Raw genomic sequence first — 26,247 nt, 5'->3', positions numbered from 1 at the left:
CTCTGAGCCTCAGCTTCCTCCTCTGCAAGGCACTTCACGACAAGGATTAAATGAGTCAATGCAGGTGAAGCTCAGTGCCCACGGTCTTGTGGGTTTAGCGTCCTTCCCTCCTTTCCCCTGCTCGGCGTGGGCAACTGCAGTCCAGTGTGGGCTGGGTTTTCTCGGCTGGCATATTCCCTTCCTCTCCCTAGCCTATTCCCTATGGCTGGCTTCAAGTCTTCCATGACCCAGAGGTGCTGGTTCTTCCTCCCTGGCCTGGCCCTGAGGTGCCCTCCCACCTGAGCCACGGCATGGCTCTCTCTCCCCACAAGGGGGCGTGTCAGGACACAGCGGAGGGCACTCACCTTTCCAGCCTGTTCTCTGTCAGGTCCTGGCATTTCCCCATCCCTCACTTGGGCTTTTCACTTACTATTGTTGACAGTGTCAGACCAACCCTCCTCTCACCCCAGCCCCACAGGCAAGCCTTCAAAGCACAACTCCTAACTTGTCCCTTGTTAGCCGTGGGTGCTGAGCTCCTAGTGCCGCTGGTAGATATGGCAAATTTTGTCTTTGGCTTTGACACAATGTCCAGAACACAAATATGCAAAAAAATAGTTGTGCTCGGATAGGCACAGTTCCTGAGTTATGTGTTCAGAGAGTAGAACAAGGGAGCAGTCCTCTGCTGGCACCTGGGCAGGAAAGCCTTCGCAAAGCATGCGACATTGAAGTGGGTTTTAAAGCTTGAATAGGAGTTCACACGAAGAGAGAGGAGTATGGGAGGATCTCTAAGCAGAAACCAGCATATGCAGAGGCCAGAGGTGTGGAAAGGCCTGGGTAATGACGTCCTGCTGTATGTGGCAAAGAGGGAGGGAGACAGGTGGAAGGCACGAGCTGGAGCAGGTCTGTAAAGGGTGTTGAAAGCCAAGCGGAGTCGTGTTAGTTATCCTGAATGCGGGAACAGAGGGCAGTATGGCAGAGGGGCCTCAAAAAAGCTCCAGAGGTCTGATATTCCAACATGTCCCCAGCAGACAAGAGGCATCCCTTCACCAGCGCCCCCGTGACCTTCCCAAGCAGTGTGTTCTGGGTCACTTGACTGGTCCAAAGTGGAAAAACTTTTCCTAAAGCATCATCTAAAGCAGCTCTCACATTGTCTGCTCTCAGGACCTCTTTCCCCTCTTAAAAATTGTTGAGACGCCCAAGACTTTTTGTTCATGTTGGGTTACATTGATCAGTATGTATTTGATTCAAAATGAGAAATCTAAAAAAAATATTAAGTAAACCCACGTTATTTTTTTAGTCTTTATGAAAAATAATTATTTTAAAAAATGACTGAGAAGCATGGTATTGGACCCAGTTTTTGCAAATCTTTGTCGTCTGGCTCACTAGAGGGCTGCTGGCTGGCCACATCTGCTCCCAGAGTCTCCGTCTGAACATGGGCCTGGCTTTGGTAAGGACGCCCTCCCATCCAGCCTCTCACTGGAGGCAGGCTCAATGGATGGATGAGGAAACCAGGCACAGAGGTAGAGAGGCATGGCCGATGTCACGTAGCTGGTGTGGGGTGTGAAGGCAGAAATCCAGGCCTGGTTAGTCCAAGTGCTGACCCCCCAAGCCCCTCTGGTCTGGCCTCCGCTTGGAATTCAGGAGTGCAGCTGTTGTTGGTCTGCTCTCCACCGAGGTCTCAGATGGAGACCCATCTGGAATTTGTCGCCAGCTACCGCTGTCTCTACAACCAGCCAGCTCACTAGATTGTCAGTCTTTCAGAAGCTAGTGCAAAGATCCCTGGGGTGAGGAAGCAAAAACAGAGCAGCCTTCAGGATACTGTTCATCCTTCAACTTCTTAGCTTTCTGAACTGGGGGGTGACAGAAGGGATAGGAGAGCCTAGATGCCCAGGAGGGACGCAAACACCGCAACCATATGTTCACTGCCCACGTGTGATCAATATTGACTGGGCATCTCCTCTTGTCTAGCCCTTCACTAGGTTCTGGGGATAGAGAGGAAAGGCACAGGGTTCCAGGAAGAGGGGCCTTGTATGGTTTTGGACACTGAGGAATTAGCAAGACTAAGGAGGTGGGAACAATCCCAAACCAAGTGCCTGGCCCTGGGTGACTTCATCATTTGCTGAATGTATGAATCAAGGAAGCAGCCATGTGCCAAGACAAAAGACATGATAGAGCAGAGTTTGGGGTTGGGGGCCCACTGGAGATCACAAAGAGCCCAGAGCGGGAGCTGTATCCCCCTCCCCTAGCCTGCCCTTCGTGCCATCTCCATAACCACTTCTAGCACCTAAAACACACATTGGTCCCACGTAGAAGAAACTGGGGAAACTCACCCAGCACTTAAACTCCATGTGCTAGGACCCAGGGCACCTAGAGACTGATTTGGTGGCACAGCAAGGGGAACAAACAAGGCCTTCTCCTCGCAGAAATGCTATTTCTGGAGTGCTGAATTCAGGAGAACCCATCTAAATACATTTTTGCCTCCATTTAAGCCCGGTGAAAAGTAACAACTGAAGCATGAAAGTTGCAGCTGTGCAAAGTGGCTGAACAGGGCAATAGCTCAGCAATCAAACAACAAGGGCAGCTTGAGTGCCTAAGAAGACCGGTCACACACACTGGAGGTGACAAATGAGTAAACACACAGACCATTAACAGCAGCCAAGTATCTCACCGTCCAAGAAAGGGGTCAGAAGCCTGGATGGTGAGAAGCTGGGATGAACCTGGTGGCATTGGACTAGAATGGAAGGCACGAGGTGAACTCATCAGTATTTATATATAGATGGAGCAGTGAGACTCCAGAAGCAGCGAGCATATCTAGCACCAAGTTTTGGTTTCTAAACACAGTATCTGCGGAAGGGAACCAGAGCTCCTTGAAGAGGCGCTGGAGCACAACAAGTACAAGAGCCTGGAGTACAGTATTGTGCCAGAAGTCAGGAAGAGGGGTGAGAAACACAGAGGCCAGCCTTCAGAATGCACACAACTGCAGAACCTGGGACAATGCACGCATCAAAACCGCAGCAGCAATGGACCACATGCCGCTCAATAAAATGGGACCCTGAGCCCACACGAATGCAGAGGAACAAGAATACCAGAATACGGGAGACTGCTAATAAATGCAGAAGAAATTAAGCAACTTGAAAATCACCACTTGGCAACTACCTTAGTGCTACGAACTCAGGCAAGAAACACCAGTGGATACTAAAACTAATGGGCCAAAGTTTCATGAGAAATAGGATATTCTGTCTCAAAATATCTTATCATACAACTGTTTACTAAATGCAAAGGGACAATGAGTAACTGTTCAGCGGAGAAGCCTGGCAGTTACCACCTGCCTTGGACAATCAGAGTGAACCAGCAGTGGGCCAAACTGACGCCCTGGCCCCCCTCACGGGATACAGTGAAAAAGAGCACAGTGGCACTTCTGTGTTTCTTCCAAAACCACCTTAACTGGAATCTAGTCATGAGGAAACACCAAACATAAATTGAGGGCCATTCTAGAAGGCAACGGTCCTCGGGGCGCCTGGGTGGCTCAGTTGGTTGAGCGTCCGACTTCAGCCCAGGTCATGATCTCACAGTTTGTGAGTTCGAGCCCCGCGTCGGGCTCTGTGCTGACAACTCGGAGCCTGGAGCCCGCTTTGGGTTCTATGTCTTCCTTTCTCTCTCTGCCCCTCCCCCACTCATGCTCTGTCTCTGTCTCAGAAATAAACATTAAAAAAAAAAAAGAAAAAAAGGCAACGGTCCTGTAATCTTAAAACAACAAACTGTTAATTAAGGTCATAAAGACTAAGGACGGACTGAGGAACATGGACTGAAGCAAACTATAAGCATGGTGTGTTACCCTGTATCAATCAGGTCCCTTTGCTATGAGGACATTAACTGGGACAACTGCACAACTGAAATGGGTTTGGGGTGGGATGGTGCTGGTAAAGGGGAGTGCTGTGTACTGTCCCCGTAACTTTTCTGTAAGTCTGCAATTGTTTAGAGGTGAAAAGTTGTTAATGCTCTTTGCAAAAAATGTAAACACAGTATAAAAATTATAACACCAAAGTTAAAGATATGAAAATATCTTACAGAGTGCTTGGGTGGCATAGTAGGTCGAGCATCTGACTCTTGATTTTGGCTCAGGTCATGATCCCGAGGTTGTGGGATTAAGCCCTTCTTCGGGCTCTGCGCTGACCATGGAGCCTGCTTAAGATTCTCTCTCCCTCTCTCCCTGGCTCTCTCTTAAAAAAAAAAAAAAAAAAAAAAAAAAAGAAATTTACAATCAAATAACTTAATTAGTGAAACTATCAAATTTTTAATTTCCTTAGAACTGGAGACAAAATAAAAATTAGACAAACTGCTGTCAAACCAGGCCTAACTGACCAAAAAGAAATTTGAAACTCCAGCCCTGCCAAAAAAAAAAAAAAAAAAAACCCTAAAGGACTGAAATACTAAAGTTTCAAAAATCACCTCAAAGTACACAGAATTACTTGAAAATAACTCATCCTCGAGCTGTTCCAAGGCATACCTGCACCAACCCCATTCATTCTCATCTAGTTTCTAACCAATCACTTTTGAGTAATTTATCAAGTATTCTTCTAATCCGTGATTGCAGGCAAATAAAACCCAGACTGCTTCTAAAACTCACCGCTGGATTTTTATGAGTTTTTGAGACAGCTTTGGACTTTGTTATAGAAGCTGTCAATTCCATAGGCAGTAACCAGCTGGAGACACAGGCTTCCATGTGGAAGGCCCATCTAGAGAGCCAGCACAAGTGTAGGACAAAGCCTCCCAATGTTCTTGGCACAGCAAATGTAATAGCTGCCCAAAATACTGGGGGGAAAGAGAGGAGTCTGCTTGAGACGAGGCCAGCATTGAGAACAGCTGCCCCAGGTGCTCTGAAGACCATTTCACTGTCTGAGGAGGATTACAACCTCTTAACATCAATAACTCATGCCTAACCAGCTGGGAAAAGATGAAGGCGTACATCATGAAGAACGGCAAACTGAGTGTCAGAGACAGGAGTTGTGAGTCTGGGATGGCTGTTTTCTAATCTGTACTCTTGGAAGACAAATCATGCACGCTCTACCTGGTGAAGGATCCTTTACTATTCAAATGTTGTCATGGTAGTTCAAACTCAATAGTCGTCCCAGCCTCCTCTGAGTGAAAGCTCTACCCTAGGGACCACTGCTTTCGCCATCAAGTATCACAATAGAGAAAACCTTTTACAGCCAACTTGTCAGCACCATTGTCCCTGTGGTGCCCTCATCACTGCTGCAGTGCTGGATCTTTCTCCTAGCAAGCTTAGACCTTCACTCTCCCTCCTTGTCACTGCCTGCCCTCCTCCCCACCCCGCCCCTCCATTCCCAAACTCCCTGCACTCTGTTCTGGAAACTAGTTTGCCACCCAACTAGGTCCAATGGCTACACTCCCCCATCTGGGGGTTCCACGTACTCTCTTCTTCCAGCTGTGGTCAGGTGCTTCCTCCAGTTGTCTGATCCTAGGGCCTAAGGATTCCCAGATGCATGCATCGCACTTCTTCGTTCTGGTGAATTCATCGCTATGCCAGGTTCAGCTTCAGACTGTGTGCTAAATTTCATAATTTGACCGTGAGAGCAAGGAATAGTGCAGCAACAGCAGAGAGTAATTTCAGAGTAGCACCCGAAGACACCACATACAGTCTAGGCTAGCACGTAAGGCACACGATGCTTGATACTACTACTCTGGAAAGGACCTGTGACCGTCACAGGCAACCCAAACCAAAGGTAAGACCCAAAGTCAAGAAGCCAAGAATGTCAAAGCAACGGGAAGCATCATATACTTTAATGTATGATGGGCTAGTCACACAGAACAGTGGTGGCCAACTTCCGCTGTAAAGGGCCAGATGGTAATTATTTAGGCTTTGCAGGCCTTAGTCTCAGTTTCAAGTATTCAACAGCAAACCTCTGTAGCACAAGTAGCCACAGGCAATATGTAAACAAATGAGCACGGTTGTATTTCAATAAAACTATTTATAGACACTAAAATTTTAATAATTTTTACACCATAAAATCCTTAAAAAAAAAAAGAAAAGAAAACCTTACCTCATGGGACTGCAGTTTGCCAGCTCCTGGCTTAGAAGAACAAAGTGGAACAAGATGGACATGGGAGATCAACTAAAAGGACATGTTGTAGCCAAGCCTCAGAGCCAGGGAACGCACCAGAATGGACTCGGTCAGGAAGCACTTACTCCCTGAAATTGCCTAATTTTGGTTGAATATTTTGTAGCAGTTTGAGGCTGGCTGCTAGAAGGCAAGAGCATGGGAAAAACGGGAATTTACTCATTTTTCAAACTCATTTTTGCAAGAGTGTGGCAGGGGAGGGGTAGAGAGAGGGGAAGGGGGATACAAAGAGGGGGAAGAGTGGGGGGGGGGGGGGGCGGGGAGAGGCAGAGAATGAATATGAATATATCCCAAGCAGGCTCCATGCTGTCAGCACAGAACCCAATGTGAGGCTTGATCTCACAAACTGAGATCACGACCTGAGCCGAAATCAAGAGTTAGACACTTAACCAAATGAGCCACCCAGGTGCCCGGGAAAAATGGGAATTTAACTAAAATTTCTAAAAGCCATCATGAAGCTTGATTTAAGGTACATCAAGTATCCCATCTTTGTGTTGATGTTTTGGTTGAGAAAAACAGAGGAGACCCAAGAAAATTAAACTAGGACCTGGCCCCCCTACATGTTCACCAATTACTGAAGAAAACAGTGACAGGGGCATTGTCAACTTTCAATCTAAGATTCTATATGGCAAAATTATTTTAAAAAATGAGAAATGCAATGGTGAATGTATTGAAAATATTTTATAATTAATTCTCTAGAATCCTAGCCATGGTACAGGAAAAATTTATATGGTGGAACACTTCAGTATTTTTAAACAATGCAAAAGACATATTTGACTAGAGGATGGCAATAAGAATTTAACAAATATAAACTTAAGCTTCCTCACATTTCCATAGAGAAACTAAACAATAAAAATATTTCAAGAAATAGATGACAGAATACCTCAAATGCAAAAAAATTCCAAAGTCAAAGAGCCACTTACATTAAAAGATTTACCAGAACTGTAAATTAAAGGTAACAGCAAAAGGTCACAAAAAGCCTATTTCTTTCACAGCATCTTGGCTAATTCTTTAAGCAGATAAAACAAAGTACTGTAAAGAATGGTCAAAACTTGGCCTGAAACTGTCTTCTTGTAATTATTAATCCCACTATTTGTGGTTTTGTTGTCCAAGGACAAAAACTCCGTGCCACCAACTTCTGCTGTCACTTTCCAGAGAAAAGAAGAGTCTGCTGCTGGGGTTTTGGTTTGTTTTTGCTTTTCTTTTTTCCAGTTTTCGCTATGCTGAGCAATTAGGTAGCAGATAAAATGGCATAAAATAAATGAAAATATTCCATCCTCCGATCAGAAATGCCACCCTCTTCCCAACTCAATGCTCTGCCTTGAAAGATGAACATATTTACAAATCCTCATTTTATTCTCCTGAGACATTTTGCATGATCCATTATAAAACATACAGGCAATACAAAGTCCAAAGGTCTGCTGTATTTAAGGTATAAGCATGAAGATTAAACTACATGATAACACTGTGGGGAGAAGTCATGGCTTCATTTATTTTCATAAGAGACAGGTACGAGTGCATGACGTAAAAGCTTCAAAGTCACCTCCAAACCTTGCTAAGGATTATTGCAAGAGATTACGCAGGGAGACAACATCTGTGCAAATTCATTTTCTTTACTCAGTATCAGATGGTAGGGGAAAAAAACTATTTCTTTAAACAGTCTTGTTTATATTCAGAAGAAAAGATTTGAAAAACTAAACAAGGAGATATTTTCCCCCTCTTTATGATCCAATAATATGCCAATGAAGGAGAGTCTAATAAAAAACAGAGCTGAAAAAAATCCAAATAAAAGCCAACACTGCTATTAAGATTTTCTTTTAATATGTCATGAGATATTTTTGATTGTATATTTTCCAAAGTACTTTTCCAGCTGCATCTCCCAACCCTTCCAAAAGATTATGCCAGTCTTTCCAACGCAATAAGAGATGCTGGATTTATACTTTTGTCCACCTTCTTTTTTGAAAGTAATAGAATCCTAATGACTTTAATGGTCATATATTCTTATCTAATAAGGAAAAACACTTATAAATATCAGAAACCCAGCTTTGAAACATTAGCTAATTTTGAACTGAATCAGCATCTTGTGGGTTTAAAAAAAAAGGCAGCAATTTGAACTCACGACTTACTGACAAACACATTTCTGCAGAGGGAAGGGGAAGAGAGGGAAACGAATGCTGCATTTCTCCATTGGCCCCAAAGTGCTAATTTCACAAAGGGATACATCAAAAGCAAACATGCAATGGTGGTTTTAAAACTTTTACTGCAATATAACAATGAAGTAAACAGTAATTAGACACCTACCAATTTTTTCCCAAAACAAACCAAAAAAAAAAAAAAATGTAAACAGGAAAATAACTCTGCCTATACTTGTACAGCTTCTCAAATCATGTTAGAAGGGTCTCACATTCGATGATCAAGAAATTTTAAAATAGCAGTAATTATTTTCATTTTAAGAAAAGGTTCCCCTTCTCCCCTCCCCAACCCCAAGTATTTAACATGAAAGAATGGGCTTTCTTACACATTAATTCAATACGTATTTGAAGCAGCAACAAAAACCATCAATAATTTGGCATTTCTGTTTACAATTGCTCCAAAATTTTTTCAATTTCACAAAGCCATTATCCAGTGTTGCCATGAAATAGAGACTGTAAATTCTAGGTAGCAAAGATTCTTTCTGAAACCAATGTTAAGTCAAAGAAATATAAAGCAGGGCATTACACTAAATTTCTGGATCTAGTACACTAAAAAGAGTGAAACCTAGGAAAAGTTACCTACTGTTTTATAGAAGAAATAAAGACCTGCAAAAGCTGATTTTTGGTTGTATAATATTTTACACACTGTGTGGATTTGCGGCATCTGCTACTTGAAGCAGACATGCACTGTATGTATCCCTGCCCTGTATCCTAGATCCCTCCCTCCCCACCCCCAACAATCTACTACCTTATACCAAGTATTGTGGATATGAGCCCAAGTCATCCCAGACAATCCAGTGAACAAAGTTAGTGTAATGCACTGGTGTGAAGTGTGAGATAAAAAAAAGTCCCTTTCAATCTTCATCAAAGTTTTGCTGTAGAAGAAAATTGGCAGCCAAGTTCTCATTCTTCTCACAAGCAAAATATGCTTGTATGACAAGTCCTTCAGGAAATCCTAGTGCCTTTAACTGGAAGAAAAGAAAGAAAACACACTGTGGGTTCCAGCACAGCAGTACTGACAGATCATGACCCGAAAACATGAAAGACACGAAAAAGCTCTTGAAAATGTTACGTGAATGCCTACCTATCTAAGTGTGGATTCACTGTTCAACCCAAGCAGCTAGATGGAATCTAGACCCTTGCTCAACCACCTACAAAATTCTCTCTTCCTAGTTAAAGCTATTAGACAGATACTCTGCTAACACTCATTGGCATTAATATTCAAAATTAGTCGCTGTGATTATTTAAAAATAAATGATCCTACAGAAATTTGTAAATCAGCTTTGAATACCTAAGAGGTAAAGATATAGATGAAAGCAACTGGAGGGGAGTTTAACTACTTTGTTATTTGTAAAGAAGGTCATGTCCTTCATCATCACTTCAACTATCACTCTCAAGCTCCTTGCCATATCAAACACTTCATACTAAAAGAAATGGGTGATCATAACAAATATCACATGATATATTTTGAGATCAAGACATATCGTGTCCTGTTTATATCTGCTTAAATTTTACAGCATTTTAAATGGTGACACCGGCCACTTAATTTTGTTTTCCTAGTCTATTAAAAATCACTTGTGACTTAATAATTATCTAATTCACTAGAGACTATATATTTGTCAAATATTTTTTATGAACCCTCTCCTCAACCGTCTAAATCACCTTGTGTTAGACTATATCAAGAAATGACCTTTAAAAAAAAAAGAAAGGGGCGCCTGGGTGGCTCAGTCAATTAAGCGTCCAACTTCGGCTCAGGTCACAATCTCACGGTTTGTGGGTTCGAGCCCTGCGTCAGGCTCTGTGCTGACAGCTCGGAGCCTGGAGCCTGCTTCAGATTCTGTGTCTCCCTCTATCTCTGCCCCTCCCCCGCTCATGCTCTGTCTCTCAAAAATGAATAAATGTTTAAAAAAAATTAAAAAAAAAAAAAAGAGAAGTCTCAATTCAGCACGATTAACTACTCATCCATGAAAGGAGAAGAAATAACTCAAAAATAATTGTTACCTAGTTCTTGTCCAGATTAAAGCTGGGCTAGCTGAAGTAAAAGGTAGATAGGGCACGATCCAACTATGTGCTTCTACAAGACACACACTATAGATTCAAAGACACAAATATGCTGAAAGTAAAAGGATGGAAAAAGATATACACCATGCAAACAGTTACAAAAAGAGAGCTGGAGCGATTCTATTAATATCAGACAAAATACATTAACACAGAAAATTGTTACTAAAAACAAAGACATTATAGGATGATAAACTACAGGAAGGCTTTGGTTATAAATACATGTAATAACAGAGCCCCAAGATACAGGAAACAAAACTGACAGAACTGTAGGGAGAAATGATTCAAGAACAGCTGGAAATGTTGGTATCATCATGTTCAATGCTGGACACAACAACCAGGCAAGGCAGAAGACTGACAAGGAAAGAGATGTGAACAACATCATAAACCAAACAGACCTAACAGACATTTATGGAATACTTAACAACAGAAGATTGCATGTCCTTTTTAAGTATATATCAAACATCCTCCGTGAAGACCATGTTAGGCCATAAAACTAGCCTCAAAAAATTTTAGAAGATTAAAATTGTTCACAGTACATTCTCTGACCACAATAGCATGAATACTGAAATCAGTAACAGAAGGAAATTTAGGAAGTTCAAAATACGTAGAAATTAACCTAATCCTTCACCAATAGACGAGAGAAGGAACCACAAAGAAAGTTAGAAAATACTCTAATGAATGAAAACAACACCAAACACACTAAAACTTACGGGATGCTGCTGTAGCAGTGCCTAGAGGGAAGTTTATAGCTGTAGCTACCTATATTCAGAAAGATCTTAAATAGATAACCTAAGGATCTACCTTAAGAAACTGGAAAAGAGGAAGAGAAAATTAAATCCAAAGCAAGCAGAAGGAGAAAAATAATGAAGATCAGAGAAAAAGTAAATAAAGACTAGAAAAATAGAATCAATAAAACCAGAAGTTGGCTCTTTTTTTCTTCAGATTAACAACACTGACAAATGTTTTAGCTAAACTAACAGGGAAAACAAGAAATCTGAGGATTCAAATTACTATAAAAATCAGGGATGTGGGAACACTACTACTTTTTATAGAAATAAAACTACCAAAGGAAAATGCTGTGAACAATTCTATGCCAACAAATTAGATAACTCTTGATGAAACACACAATTCCTAGAAAGACAAAAACCACCAAAACTGACTCAAGAAACAGAAAATCTGAATAGCTCTATAACAAATAAAGAGATTAAATTAGTAATTACAAAATTTCCCAAAAAGAAAAGCAAGGCCCAGATAATTTTACTGGTAAATTCTACCAACCACCAAATGAATTAACGCCAATTGTTCATTAACTCTTCCAACCAACAGAAAAAGGGAATACTTCCTAACTCATTCTCTAAGGCCAGTATTACTCTGACACTCAACCAGACAAAATCATCACACACACAGAAAACTACAGACCAATGTTCCTTATCGGAAATCTTCAACAAAACACTATCAGACCAAAATATAAAAAAGATTACACTATGACCAGTGGGAGTTATCCTAAGAATGCAAGGTTGGTCCAATGTACAAAAATCAATATATTAAAGCATACTAATAGAAAAGAAACAAAATTACATATGATCATCTCGATAAACACATAAAAACCATCTGACAAAATCCTTTTGTGATAAAAACACTCAATATTAACTAGAATAGAAAGGAACTTAACCCAATAGAAAAGGAATCTAATAAAACCCTTAGCTAACATCATACTTAATGGTGAAAGAATGACTGCCTTCTCCTAAGATCAGGTTGCTAAGATCAGGAACAAGACAAAGATGTTGGCTCTCACCACCTCTATTCAACAATACACAGGAGTCTGTAGATAGGGCATTCAGACACACGCATGAGTACACACACATACACACACACACACACACACACACACACACACACACACACACAGTAAGAAAGAAAAAGAAATAAAGGGCATCCATACTGGAAAAGAAGTAAAACTATGCCTATGTGTAATTGATATCCTGCAAACAGGAATCTTAAGAAACACAATAAATGAGTTCAGGAAGGTTGTAAGATTTTATAAAATCAATACACAAAATTAAGCTGTATTTCTATACAGCTAGCAATGAACAATCCAAAAATGAAATCAAGAAAACGATTCCATTTATAAAAACAGCAGCAAAAAGAATAAAAATACTCAGGAATAAATTTAACAAAAGAAATACAAGCTCAAGACCAAAGAATATTTCTGAAATTATAGAAAATCTAATAAACAGGAAGGCATCTCACATTCAAGGCTTGGTGAGACTTAATATTGCTAAGATGGCAATACTCTCCAAACTGGTCTGCAGAAAAAACAGTATCAAACCCCCAGCCTGTTTTTTGTTTTTTTTTTTTAATTTTTTTCACTTTTCTTATAGAAATCAGACAAGCTGATCCTAAAATTCATACAGAATGCAAGGGATCCAAAAGAGCCAAAACAATCTTGAGAAAGAAGAAAATCAGAGATTCCAAAACTTACTACAAAAAGTCACAGTAATCAAGACCGTGAGGTACTGGCATAAGGAGAAACACATAAATCAATGGAACATAAATGAAAGCCCAGTAAACCCTCACAATGATGGCCAGTTGATTTTCAACAAGGATGCCAAGACAATTTAATGGAGAAGAGTGGAATTTTTAGTAAATGGTGCAGAGGCAACTGGATATCCACATGCCAAAGAAAAAGAAAAAAAAAAAAAGAAACCAGACTCCTACACCTCACTCTATAAACAAAAAGGAACACAAAATAAATCAGACCTAAATACAGTAAGAGCTGTACAACTCTTCAGAAACAAGATAGGAGTAAATCTTTTGACCTTGGATTAGGCAACTTCTCTTAGTATGACACCAAAAGCACAAGTAACACAAGAAAAAATTTCTTCTCCAAAACAGAAATCAAGAATTGGTAACTAACCCTAACTATTAAAACAAAACAAAATTTGCTATAGAACAATTGAGGCAAGTGTCATTCACTCACTTATGTTATTTGAGGGAGGAAAATACTAGCATGATATATATAAAGTACCTTTTAAGAAACATGTAATTATAAACCTTGAACATTTGATATGTTTTTATTATAAATACGGGCAAATTATCTCCCAGATGATTTTTCTAAGTATTAAGTTAAAATGCACTTTATCAGACTTCCATCTCAAAACACTTTGTAAAATAAGGCAGGGCAAGTGCTGTGTCCCTATTTACAAATGTTAACCATGGAGCCCAGAGAAAAATGAATGACTTATAGTATCGCATAAACTAAGTTATTGCAGTGCCTCAATATGAACTGGATGACCTAGTAAGGATGGAAACAGAAAAACAGTATCAGGAGCTGATGTTTAATATACATGTTTTTTTATACATAATTCATATACATATCTATTGTACATTTTAAGGGCAGTTGTGAAGTAAAATCTAGAATATAAAAAAATGGATAATCTTGCATTAAGCATACACTTTAAGATCATTTTCTTCATGAATGCTAACACCTAAAGGAAATCTTTAATTTTTAAATATATTTATAACAATTTTAGAAAGCTAAAGCAGTATTCAGTGCTAGTCCCTTGGCTTCACAAAGGACAAGATATGAGAGCAGGGACGAAAATAGACAGTCTTTGCTGCAATCCTTAGGACAATGCTCTATCTGGCTCTGTCCAATAGAACAACCTCTAGCGGCAGAAATAATCTACACCTGTGCGATCCAATGCAGCAGCCACTAGCTCCACGTGACCACCGAGCATTTGAAATGCAGCTAGTGTGACTGAGGAACTCAAATTTTAGTTTTACTTCGACTCACCCTTTCTATAGCTTCTTTTTCCTGAGGCGTCACTTGAATGTAGTTCATGTGACCACTTCCAGCTTCGGCAATCCCTCCACTGCCACCTCCGCCCCCTCCTCCTTGCCCGCCAGCTTCCTGGACTGGTTCATTTAACATCTGAATAAAATGCTCCTGGTGTTGGCTAATTTGCTGTGGTGATATGAAGGACAGAAAAAAACAAGACAATGATAGAAGTATCTTCAGGAAACCAAGAATGCTAAATACAAGTAAAAGAGAGCTAGAACTTTACAGCTGCCATATTTTAGAATGACTCTGGATTATGTAATCCTTGGAAGGATGTGATTTCTTGTATTAAAGAAATTAGGGAATTAAGAGAATTCAAATTCTCTTTCATAAACGTCTCCTGGCCCCCAAATCAATTTTAAAAAATTGCTTGGGGGGGGGAGGGTCTATAAAAAGAAACAGAACTCACATATCTTCCACACTAGCAGGCAGTACAATGCTGTATAAAGCCCAAATACTTCATGACTCGGGCATTCATAAGCCCATGGGTGTGTTTCTAAGACGCAGTGCTTCACTAACAGTAAGTTTGGGAAAAAAGATTCATGAACAGTTTCTTTGCTACAGAGCTTCTCAGATTCTTTAATAAAGTGGTTCCAAACTTATTATTTGACCAACTTAAATTAACCCAACCTCCACCCTCCTGGACTCTCTCGTTAGTGTATCTGATCTATAGCATATTCTATTGAGGGCAGCTCAAAAAAACAGTTTCTAGAGCATGTGGAGGGGAAGGTAGTTCTCATGGACTTTTAAAAAATGACATACTCTGTAAACCCACTTTTGAAATTGATTCAACAGTTACCTGCAGTAATTGAGGGTTTTCTCGACCTATCTGTTGTAGCAATGCTGGAAGCAGGGAAGGATTCTGTTGAATAATTTGTCTCATCTGTTGAAACTGAGGCTGATTCCGTAAAAATTCAAGAGGATGTCCTAAAATACACATAAACATTTTTAAATCAAAGTAGCAATTACACACATACAAAGAGCTGATTCAATCATAATTTTAGACAGCAAACACTGACAAGTAAATATGAGTTCTCAGATGTGTGCAAAAGGAAGTAAATAATGTCAAAAAATCTTTCAACGCACCAACTTCCAAGTCTCATACTACAGAAATTACTCCTATTAGCATAGATAGAGTATGGAAAACTGAAAGAACAAAGTTTTCCTACAACTGTCCTGAGCACTCGATATTATCAAATAATGAGAATTTATGACTTGCATGTACTCTATCAAAATAAAAAATATTAAAATTGTTCCTAAGAAAAATACATACCTAGGACTAACAAAACCAAAAAAGCCGCTTACTTTATAATATAACCTAAACCCTCATGGAAAAAAAAAAAACCAATCTGAGTTTGAATCCCTGGGAAATTCTAAACCAAGTAAATGAAAGACAATTTGATACTTAGAAGTTAAGAGTTCAGATATGCAGATCAATAAACTTAAATTACAATTAGAAAGATGACTTTGGTTATTACCATTGAACTTCAAACATTTACAATCTACAAAAGCTTGAGATAAATAAGCTGTAAGACAACCTAGTACTAACTAATACATCTAGAACTCTTTAGTCCTAAATCCCACGGCAATAATAAACATTAAGGATACCAAATAAAATACAGAACTGTAACTTTTTGGGGTAGTGGTGGTTGTCTGACTATACTACAAGAGACCAAAAACTGCATATAATTATGTTTTTGAGATTAGCGATGAATTACGGAACATCTTTTAGATGTTATTTCCTAAATTATTCAAGAAGAATCATTCAAATTAAAATGGCCACATAACATGCTCATCCTTCTTTGTGTTGACACTGGTTGCACAGATGAAGAAAATGAGACTCAGAAAGTGAAGTTAACCCAGTAAGCACTGCTAATTGGGACAGCAGCCCAAATCTGAACCAAAGCTGGGGCCTCTTCTTTCCATTCTTAGGCCAACTCTGCAGAAATGAAACGCCTGTCCTCTGGGAGACTGCATACAATGCATTCAGGGCTTTTTGTCAACCAGAGCTTACTGTCCTACGTAGAGCTAAAAGCTCTATGAAGCATCTAAGCAGGGCCACTTCAAAATTAACAGTTTAAATTACTTCGTCAGTACTGTATACAGAATGAGGAATGAAAGAGAATGAAGTAACTCTTGGGTCCACCACAGGCTCCAGGCTTTCCTCTGTAGTCATGCCTTTGGCAATGGGAGGGTGGGTTCTGGCCAGTAAAGAGAGTTGAATTCAAGCTTGGGTTTCACCTTTAGATAGAAGTCTTCCAACCTCCCAGTGTTTTATTTCTTTGGTTGTATAATAACCACTAAGATCCTACTGGCTTTGAAATTATACACACTTTATGACATTTATAGGGAGAGAAAAGAGACAAGGTGAGCAAACATTCTGAATGGCTTCAGAATGTAACACGAAAGGCAAACTGGGAAGCATCTCTTCGTGGCATAGGCTAAACAGGATGTACCCTTTGCCAAAATTAGAGCGCTAATGTTTCAGCAAGAACGTATTAAATATCTACTTGGAAGAACTTGTTTTGGGCCCTTCTCTAACATTAATGGATAGAGAACTTGTTTGAAGAGTTATCCAAATGCTCCAGGAAAGAACCTCACCTCAAAAGTATTTCAGATTCATTTTACACTAAAAATTCAGGACCGTTTCCTCCCCATCCAAACACCCCACTTTACCTCCAGGACTTGCTGTTGTGGTCGATGCTGTCGTAGTTGCTGCAGCGGCAGCCACTGAAGACTGAGGAGCCCCGGTACTAACCGCTGGAGGGGTGTCAACCACAGCCTGACTTTCTCTATCTCCGGGGATCCCCTATAATACAATTTCCCAGCTTTAAAATATCCTGTCACATTCAAAGTTAGTTAAATATTACACAAAGTCAAAGATTTATTCATCTATTTAATGTGCTTGTCTAATTGTTCAAAGCATCAAACAGGTGCCTGAGTCAATTAAAAGTATAGGGATGAGGCACCTGGCTGGCTCAGTTGGTCTAGCGACCGACTCTTGATGTCAGCGCAGGTTGTCATCTCATAGTTGTGAGATTGAGGCCCCGCATCGGGATTTTCTCCCTCTCTCCCTCTCAACAAATAAAAACAGAAATAAAAGTAAAGGATTAAGACTTATCTGGAAGCTGTATATGTCCGAGTTAGATTAGAAATGACCTGAGTGTGGTGTAGAAGAACCCATACTGCTATAAGGCTGCACTGTCCAACAGAACTTTCCATAATGATGAAAATGTTCTCTGTGCTGTCCAATAAAATACTCATTAATCACAGGGCACCTGGATGGCTCAGTTAAGCCTCCAACTCTTGATTTTAGCTCAGGTCACGATCTCACAGTTCATGAGATAAAGCTCCATGTCAGGCTCTGCACGGACAGTACAAAGCCTGCTTGGAATTCTCTCTCTGCCTCTCTACCTTTCCCACACTCATGCCCATGCGGCATGCTCTCCCTCAAAATATATGAACTTAAAAAGATACTCATTAATCACGTGTAACTTCTGAGAACTTGAAATGTGGCTAAGGTTACTAAAGAAACTAACTTTTTAATATACTTCCAATTTTACTAAATTTAAATAGCTACTTGTACTTAATAGCTATTTTACTAAGTTGTGGAGATTTGTAATTTAAAACTGAAGTCATAAAATGATGTTTACATATAGCAACATAGGTTACACCTAACACCAAAGATCCAAAACTTGCATATTAAGTAATAATGTACAGTTTTATAAGGCCAACTATTAAAAAACTTAAAATATCAATACAAATTTTATTAAAATTGGACACATCTGGTTTTAATGCTATACATTGCCCTAGTTAATTTTTAAACTTCATAGAAACGTTCACCAGCTCAGTGACAAAAAGGTTTGTATTTGTAAACCTAGCCTTAAAATCATCCAAAGAAACAGGTTTTGATGCACACGTGCAGCTCTGAAATGAACCCTGGAGTAAAAGCCTAATGGAGACAGGGCAGGTGGCCAATAGTGGCTGAGGAAGGAGGATCTCCACTATTGATCCATGGTTCTAAGAAAGTGTCATCCAGAAAGTATCACATAGAAAAAACTAAAATGGATTATTCACAATTCACAGAAGTAGTTATCAAAGAACCTTAAATATTTCAGTATTTAAGTGATGCTTATTCTAAGTTTGGACCATTCGTCTTCTGAAGTTGTAACTTAAAACTGCACTGAGACTTTGGAACACTATTCTGATGCATGATTTACAAGACTTTTCATAACAACATACTAAAAGTCTTTATGAAATCCACACAGATTGTGAAAGGAGGAGAATGAAGAAGGAAATAAAACATTTGGGTAAGAGATGGTAATGGTAAATTCTTCCATTTCCCAATAAAAATCAGAAGCCAAGATCATAAACATACGAAAAAATAAGCTTAATGAATAGCATTATGGGTAATGGCTGCCCAAGTTAGCGTTCCTCCAGCTATTAGAAACAAACATTTCGGACATTCCACCAATTCAAATCCGTAAGTGCTGACAGATTATATGCAGATTGAGGATCCAAAGCCTCCATCAAAATCTCAAACAGGTTTGTTAAACTAAAAAGTTAATCACTGCTATAGAAGTCTCAAAAATTAGTGACAGTTAAAGGTGGCCCTTTTTAGTCTATGAATTGAACACTAAATATATCAAAAACACTTTAAACTATTTCATGAAATGGGGCGCCTAGGTGGCTCAGTCAGTTCAGCATCCAACTCTTGATTTCGGCTCAGGTCATGATCTCATGGTCTGTGGGATCGAAGCCCCGCATCGGGCTCTGTGTTGAGAGTGGAGCCTACTTGGGATTCTCTCTCCCTCTCTCTCTGACTCCACCACCTCTCACCCCCGCCCTTGCGCGCTCTCTCTCTCTCAAAAGTAAATGAATATTAAAATGAAAATAAAGTGTTTCATGAACTTGTATCTATTCATTTGCATTTGATGCTAAAAAGTAGTAACAACTTTGAAAACAGTGATCTATTTTTTATACCTTAAAACTTCAGATCTATTAGATTAAAATACCTGCTTCCATTAAACTAATGCAGAATTCCACACAGGTATACATTTAAGTCACTCCATAAAAGGAAAGGTAATACTTTAATAGAATATGGGTTTGTTTTCTGAGGGGGGGGGAAGGGTACCACAAACAAACTCACAATAGTTACCAATCCAAAATGATTCCTAAATTACAAACTGATAAATGGACTACCATCATTTTAAAGACTCTCATCAAGAGGACAATGGAAAAGAGAATTCAGAAGAGGAAATGATAAAAGGTTTTGTGAATCTCACATACAAATGAGTAGGCAAATAACTGGTGGAGGCAGCACAGTTACTCATTCTTGACTTTGACTCTCCTGAAGCTATTATCTGAAAAGGAGTTTCTAACAAAGTACAACCTGGAAACAAATGAATGGGTTAAACTGTGAACTATATTCCCCACAAGAGTTAGGATTCTGGATTTCTAAGATGATATTTAGGGCAATTCAGACCTTGATAATACTGTAAAACACTGAAGACAATTATGGAATAAAATGTTAACATTTTTAAATTTTTTTTCATTTTTTTATTTTTGAGAGAGAAACGGGGAGGGAGAGAGAGAGAAAGAGAGGGAAGGAGGGAGAGGGAGGAAGGGAGGGAGAGAGAATTGGGGAGGGGCAGAGAGAGGGAGACAGAGGATCCAAAGCAGGCTGCGCGCTGTGAGCGCAGAGCCCAACGTAGGGCTTGAAGTTACAAACCGTGAGATCATGACCTGAGCTGAAATGAAGATTTAGCCGCTTAATCGACTGAGCCACCCAGGCGTCCCAGATTTTTAAAAAGCTAATTAAATGTTGCTCCAAAATTCTATGCTATTATTTTAGCCCATGCCATATCTGTAAATAACAGACATTCACTGTCATAAACACCATGTCCACAACAATCTATTTCTCAAAATTTTATGCTAGTAAAAGACAAGAACTTATTCAAAATCCCCTTGACTACCACTGACTATAAACAAGCTGACAATTCAAATGCAAAGGGAACCAGGCAAATAATATAACATTATATATTAAATTAAATGTACAATGCTATGTCAGGTAACGGGGAATGGATGGGAATATAGTAAATTAAAGAGTCTGTGATCTAAACCCTTGCAAAAATCTGGATCCAAGTTGTCCAGACAAACCAGCTATCTGAATTTATAAGTGAAATCTCTCAATTTTTAAAAGATGGCCAATGAATTACAAAAATGTACACAGTACAAGACAAATACAATTGGGCATGGGCTTCCACTTTGATATTTTTGCCTTAAACAGTATACCCAGGAGTAAGTATGCCGGTTGTCAAAAAGCTACTAAAAATGGAAGATTAGATTAGATTTAAAAAAATCTGTCTCCACTCTCCAAACACACAAGCTGTCATTATGACATGAATAGGCTAGAAGGTGCTGCTCCAAGTGGATAGCCAATTTTACAACTCATTTAGTCACGTTGTTTCCTAACTAAAAATCACATCAAAATCTTTAAAAGAGACTACATCTTTTCAACACAAAGCGTTAACACACTAATAAAAACGCATTATATAAATTATTAGCATATATTATCATTTTTCTGAGAACTGTTATTGTTCCTTTAAGATCTGTGAGCTTTCAGTTTAAAAGTAGAATGAAGTGAAATATTTCTCACCATTAAAAGATACTCCACTGCTCTGTCAGGGTTGTTGAAACTGGCTCTCAGGGCTGCAATTACTTGCTCTCGCTCATATCCCATTGACATGATCTCGGTTACCATATTCTCATAAGACTGACCTGTCACTAAGAAAAGGTATGTGGGATGGGGGGAGAGGAAAGAAAGGAAACATTTAATAAATACACATTTTCCACATATTTCTTGGGGCTTCATGTATATACAGTGTTTCAGGCACTGCAGGGCTAGGAATACAAAGAGGCACAACAGCACAAACTACACACATGTGGCAGGTAGAATAATGCCCCCTGCGAATCCATGGAAATCTGTTAATACCTTAGGTTTACAAGGCAAAGCAGAATTAAGGTTGTTTATCAGCTGACTCTCAAGATGGGGAAATTATCCCGGATTATCTGGGTGGGTCCAATGTAATCACAAGAGTCTTTAAAAGTGAAGGAAAACAGAGGAGAGGGTCAGAGAAACAGATATAAAGACAAGAGAAAAGAAGCAAGGTCACAAATGCTATGCTGTTGTCTTTGATGAAAGAGGAAGGGGCTATAAGCCAAGGAATGTGGGTAGCCTCCAGAAGCCTGGAAAAGACACAGAACAAATTCTCCCCTAGAGTATCCAGAAAGGAATGCAGCTCTGATAGTAGCCCAGTGATTCAGCCCCTTGATTTTAGACCAGTGAGTACCATGTTAGACTTCTAACCTACTGTACCATAATAATAAATCTGTGTTGTTTCATACCAGGAAGTTTGTGGTAGCTTGTAAGTACAATAAAAATATCAGGTACAAATGTAGCACAAATATAGGACAGAATTAGCAGGTCAGGGAAGGCAACCTAGAAGAGACAGATGAACTAATTTCTGAAACAAGTAGGAGGGACATTTCAAGCAATCGATTCGGCTATAACAAGTTCAGTTTTCCCTTGACACCTTTTATTATCAAAGTAGAGAGAGAAAGGAGGTTAGAAATCAGAAAGTTAGACTTTCTCATACCATACAGAGCTGGGGCAATGAACCAAGCACTGCTATTCCAGGAAATCACTTCCCACAGGCTGTCTCTGACCCAAACTTGCTCTTCATGGAAATGTCAGACAACAGACCACACTCTGAAAGAAAGCCAACTCTCTACACCAAACTCACCTCACTTAAGCCATCTTTTCTTCTCCTTGTGTTCTGGGTGCTATTCATCCCTTCTTGTCTCCTCAAAGAACTGTACCCTTTAGTTATCTTCTCTCTTTTCCACCTCCCACCCTTCACTCTCCACTTAATTATCCTGATCAGCAGTTAACTATATCCTAGAATGTCATCCTAAAAACAGAAGCATGCCCCCATGGCCACATCTCGATTTCTCTTTCAGAAATGTCCGCTCCCTTCCCTTTCCAGCCATAGCTGTTTGCACAGGCTGTGTCCACTTCTCACATTCCACTCACTCCTCAACCAATACTGACATGTGACTTTGGATCTCTAAAGGTTTCTCCCTCAAATGTGCCCCTCCACTACCTATCTGCCTTCTCCATTTCAATAAACGGCACATCCTTCCACACAAGTACAAGAACCAGAAAACTGGTGATCACAGTTCCCTTCCCCTTGTCTTTCACATCTCATCTAGCAGCGTTATCTGCAGATCCTCCCTCTGAATTACAGTGTAAAACTACTTAGGTTCCCCCCTTCTCCACTGCCTTCACTCAAGACCAGACCACAAAAGTCTCTGGATTACACCCTGCTTCCTCTCCTGCCCCTCCCCACTGCCTCCCTCAAGTCTACGATTCTTTCTTCACATGGCTGCAAACGCGAGCCTTTAAAAAGAAAACCTCCCAACCATCTTCAAACACCATGCTCCAACCACACTGATATTTTCCAGTTCATAAGTCGTACCTTCTAAAACCTGCCGCAGAACCTCTACACACATACCAGGCTTGTCTGAGGGCCAGTTCCTCTGCAGGCTCTAGTTCTCAATTTAAATGTTCCAGTCTCACAGATGTACTGCCTATCCTATGTATAAGCACCTTCTGTTTTTCTTTAAGGAAGCCGTTTGTTTCCTTAAAATCATTAATCATAATTTGCAATTTACTTTACGTTTCACCCTTCTTTCTTTACCCCATCTGAATGAAAAGTTCAACTTGCAAGGGACCCTGTCATTCTGCATCACCGTTTCCCTGGCACAGTGATACTCTTACCAGTTAAATGATTTTCTGCAGAATTTTCAAAAGGCATTTGTTACCTATAAAAGTATAGTTAAAAAAAAAAAAAAACCTAAATATCACTGAGCTAAGGTGGCATTTGATATCTAGAGTTAAGGACTTTTCCTTTCTGCTTCCATAGAGGACTTGTTAAGATATTTTTTTTCTTAATCACCTATTCATATACTTCTGGCACAAAGCTACTTAAGTGCCAATATACTCTGAGTAATTTAGTTCCCAGATTCAGAATTCAGCATCAAGATAAAAGAAATTAGGAGCTGTGGACTACCTGAACTAAATGATTTTAACACGGTGTTTCTTACTTAAGTCTCGCAGTAACTCCATGAGAAAGGTTTATTTTGATCATGGGATCAAGAGCTGGTAAGTCATGGTGCAGAGACCAACACAGGCTGTCAGACTCCTGAGCCCCCAAACCAAGTCATCATGTTACACCTCCTAAAATCACGCCTCCTAATTAGTCAAGTTACCAACACTCAAAAATAAATGCTTATAAACAGTTTGCTACTCATAGGAAAACTAGGGACAATGGACAACACAAGAGAGAGAGCTAATGAGACTAAAAGTAGTAGTGACGAAGAACCTTTACGTGTCATCAAGAGTCTTATCTTCCCGGTCACAAGAAACTGCACAAGGAACTAACAATAACTTCATTAGATCAGCCTTTTTTAAAACCCACTATAACAGAGCACTGACATGTAGGAGAGAATAATGCAGGAGTATTAGTGAGGTAAGGGCGTGAACTAAGGCAGGCAAGTGGCAGTGGAAACAAGTATTCCGGAGACATTAGAAAGGAGGGCCGTCAGTACCCTGGGCTCAACAGGCCAAGAGAGGCAGGGGGATCAAGGATGACACCAATGTTTGCTAGAGATGATGGTGCAAGCAGTGAGGAACAAAGGAGAAGAATTGGATGGGGGAATAAAACAGGACTCTGTCTGGAACCTACAGAGTTCATGGAGGTTAGACGTCTTCCAGGTGGCAGTTTAAAGAATGAATCAGTTCACATCTGAATCTGGAGGCTCAGAAGGAGATGTGTACTGGGGTTATAATTTTGGGAATCATTATAGTATTTCCAGAGTTTGAACTTTGAACTATGGGCTAGAGCAGAACCGCAGAAGATCCGTATATTTAAGGGTCAGGTAAAATAAAAAGAATTAACTAGAAGGCCTGAAAAGGAGTAGTCAGAGGCATGGATCAAGAAAAGAGTAGTGTCACAAGCCATAAAAGAAAAGTTTAAAGCAGCAGGGTATCTACATAAAGACTGGGTGAATTAAAGAGTAAAGGGGTCCCATGACCTAAGCTGTACAGGTTGACAGAAGACGTAAAGGTAAGACACCGTCTTCAGAGGTGTACGCGTGGTAGCAGCAGCTAGAGCTTGGAGGCACCACGCTTTCCGACTGAGATAGCAGCGGTGGCAGCAGACAGTTCGGCAGTCCCAGGGACAAGTGTCAGTGGGTTCCAGCTCTGCAAGTGGAGAGCACATTACCGATTTCTGGCTCATCTCTAGTCCTTTCGGTATCTCTGTAAGGACTTCTGAGGATTAAGCATGTCCCTGTATGACAGAGTGATTTCTATTTTGCTGATTGGACGCTAACTTATACTTATTTGGTAGCAGAGCAGTCCCAGACAACAGTAAATGTAAAGATGTGGGTGTGGTACATGCGGTGACCTTAGTAACATTTTGCCCCTACATGCTATGGGCAGCCAAGATGCCGTTTCCATGGCAATGAGAGGTTCATGGAGTTCAAGTCCAATCAGGTCAGAGGCCACCCTACATCTCATGAGGTACTACTGCTGTTAGAACCCTGCTGCTGCAGCAACTAAGTAGGCAAAGAAACTAGAAGCCCATACCACTGAAGCTGCTGTTCCCACCTGTTCCCAGTCTTCTACCTCCCTACCATTTCCAGTAACACAGAACAGTACCAAAGGGGAGGAATGGGGTTCCCAGCCAACTGACCAATAATCAGCAGGCACAGGAGGAAACATACCAAAGTGTTATAATGGAAAAACAGGGGCAAAAAACAAAACTGATTTTGACATATTAAGTGTGAAGGGGAGATGAAAGAGCGTCATCCAGCATAGTTAAATTTAAAGTTGGGATGGGGTGTCTGGGTGGCTCAGTTGATTAAGCAGCCAACTCTTGATTCTGGCTCAGGTCATGATGTCACGATTGGTGAGACAGAGCTCGGGGTCTGCTTGGGATTTTCTCTCTCCCTCTCTCTCAAAATAAATAAACTTAAAAAAAAAAAAAAAGTTGGGATAGAAAGGTATGTTCACTACAAGCATGATATAAGCAATGAAATACAGACGGGACCCAACAGGGCTACAAACTGGAATAAAGGCTGAAGGAGAATAAGATGAGGTGTGAGACAGATTTAGTAACATTCTGTACCGACTTCAAAAACATTTTGTAATACACCTGTACATAGTTCAAACTCTGTTAAGACCATATTTAGAATTCACATTTGGAAAATGATCTGCTTTAACTAAAAGAATATGCTTACCTCGAATAACAACAGTACAATTCTAAGGATTCAATATATAACACATTAATTTACAAAGTCTTTAGAAACATTAATCGAACAATTATCGAAACCATTTAGCAACTCGATTATAAGTAACCATGAAGATGAACACATGACCTAAAGAAATGATCCCTCTGATAAGGTCATTTACAACGTAGACACTTACCAAGTGCACTTGTTGCATCTTCAAAAAGGTTTGACCGAGAAGAATCTCCTGATGTACTGCAAAAGGTTTTTAAAAAATCATACTTCAGAAAGTATATAAACTTAAAGTTTAGTAACTGTCCACTATATAAAGAGATTATTTTATTTTAATTAAATGTAAAAGTCTGGCTACAGTGTTTAAACTGTCCTCTAGATTAATCCCTAAAGCCTTTATCCATAACATTTCCAATCTTAATACTCATTCTTCTGCAAATGCATCATTTTAAATGTCCAAAGATGTAAAATAACCAGACTGCTTACTACTTAAGGAATACAAAAAAGAGAATGCACAACCATTTCCCTGAAAGAATTTACATGAGAAGTTAAATAAGTCAAGTCACAGTGGAAGAAATACCAAACAATGCAAGTATCCCCCACTTTTCCATAGTTCACTGCTTTGCTTTTACAAAAGATCTACATTAGTACCTGCTTTCACTAACTA

At 39.9% G+C, this 26,247-nt stretch overlaps 1 protein-coding gene across 1 annotated transcript in view; it reads right to left on the bottom strand.

Annotated features, from left to right (window-relative positions):
* Nucleotides 1-6,785: 6,785 nt before the first annotated feature.
* Nucleotides 6,786-26,247, bottom strand: part of RAD23B (RAD23 homolog B, nucleotide excision repair protein) — a 47,709-nt gene continuing 28,247 nt past the window's right edge. Inside the window, exons 5-10 of the mRNA XM_019454279.2 lie at nucleotides 25,768-25,823; nucleotides 20,872-20,999; nucleotides 16,890-17,022; nucleotides 15,013-15,140; nucleotides 14,169-14,339; nucleotides 6,786-9,279 (exon numbers count right to left, since the gene is read on the bottom strand). Of these exons, the coding sequence (XP_019309824.1) occupies nucleotides 9,166-9,279; nucleotides 14,169-14,339; nucleotides 15,013-15,140; nucleotides 16,890-17,022; nucleotides 20,872-20,999; nucleotides 25,768-25,823 (730 nt within the window). The 3' untranslated portion in view covers nucleotides 6,786-9,165. The remainder of the gene's footprint in view (nucleotides 9,280-14,168; nucleotides 14,340-15,012; nucleotides 15,141-16,889; nucleotides 17,023-20,871; nucleotides 21,000-25,767; nucleotides 25,824-26,247) is intronic.

The sequence above is a fragment of the Panthera pardus genome, unplaced genomic scaffold (assembly GCF_024362965.1).
Source record: "Panthera pardus isolate Hobbes unplaced genomic scaffold, ASM2436296v1 HiC_scaffold_20, whole genome shotgun sequence".
Taxonomy (NCBI): domain Eukaryota; kingdom Metazoa; phylum Chordata; class Mammalia; order Carnivora; family Felidae; genus Panthera; species Panthera pardus.
Note: the sequence above shows the minus strand (reverse complement) of the source record. Positions and strands in the feature narration are given on the sequence as shown.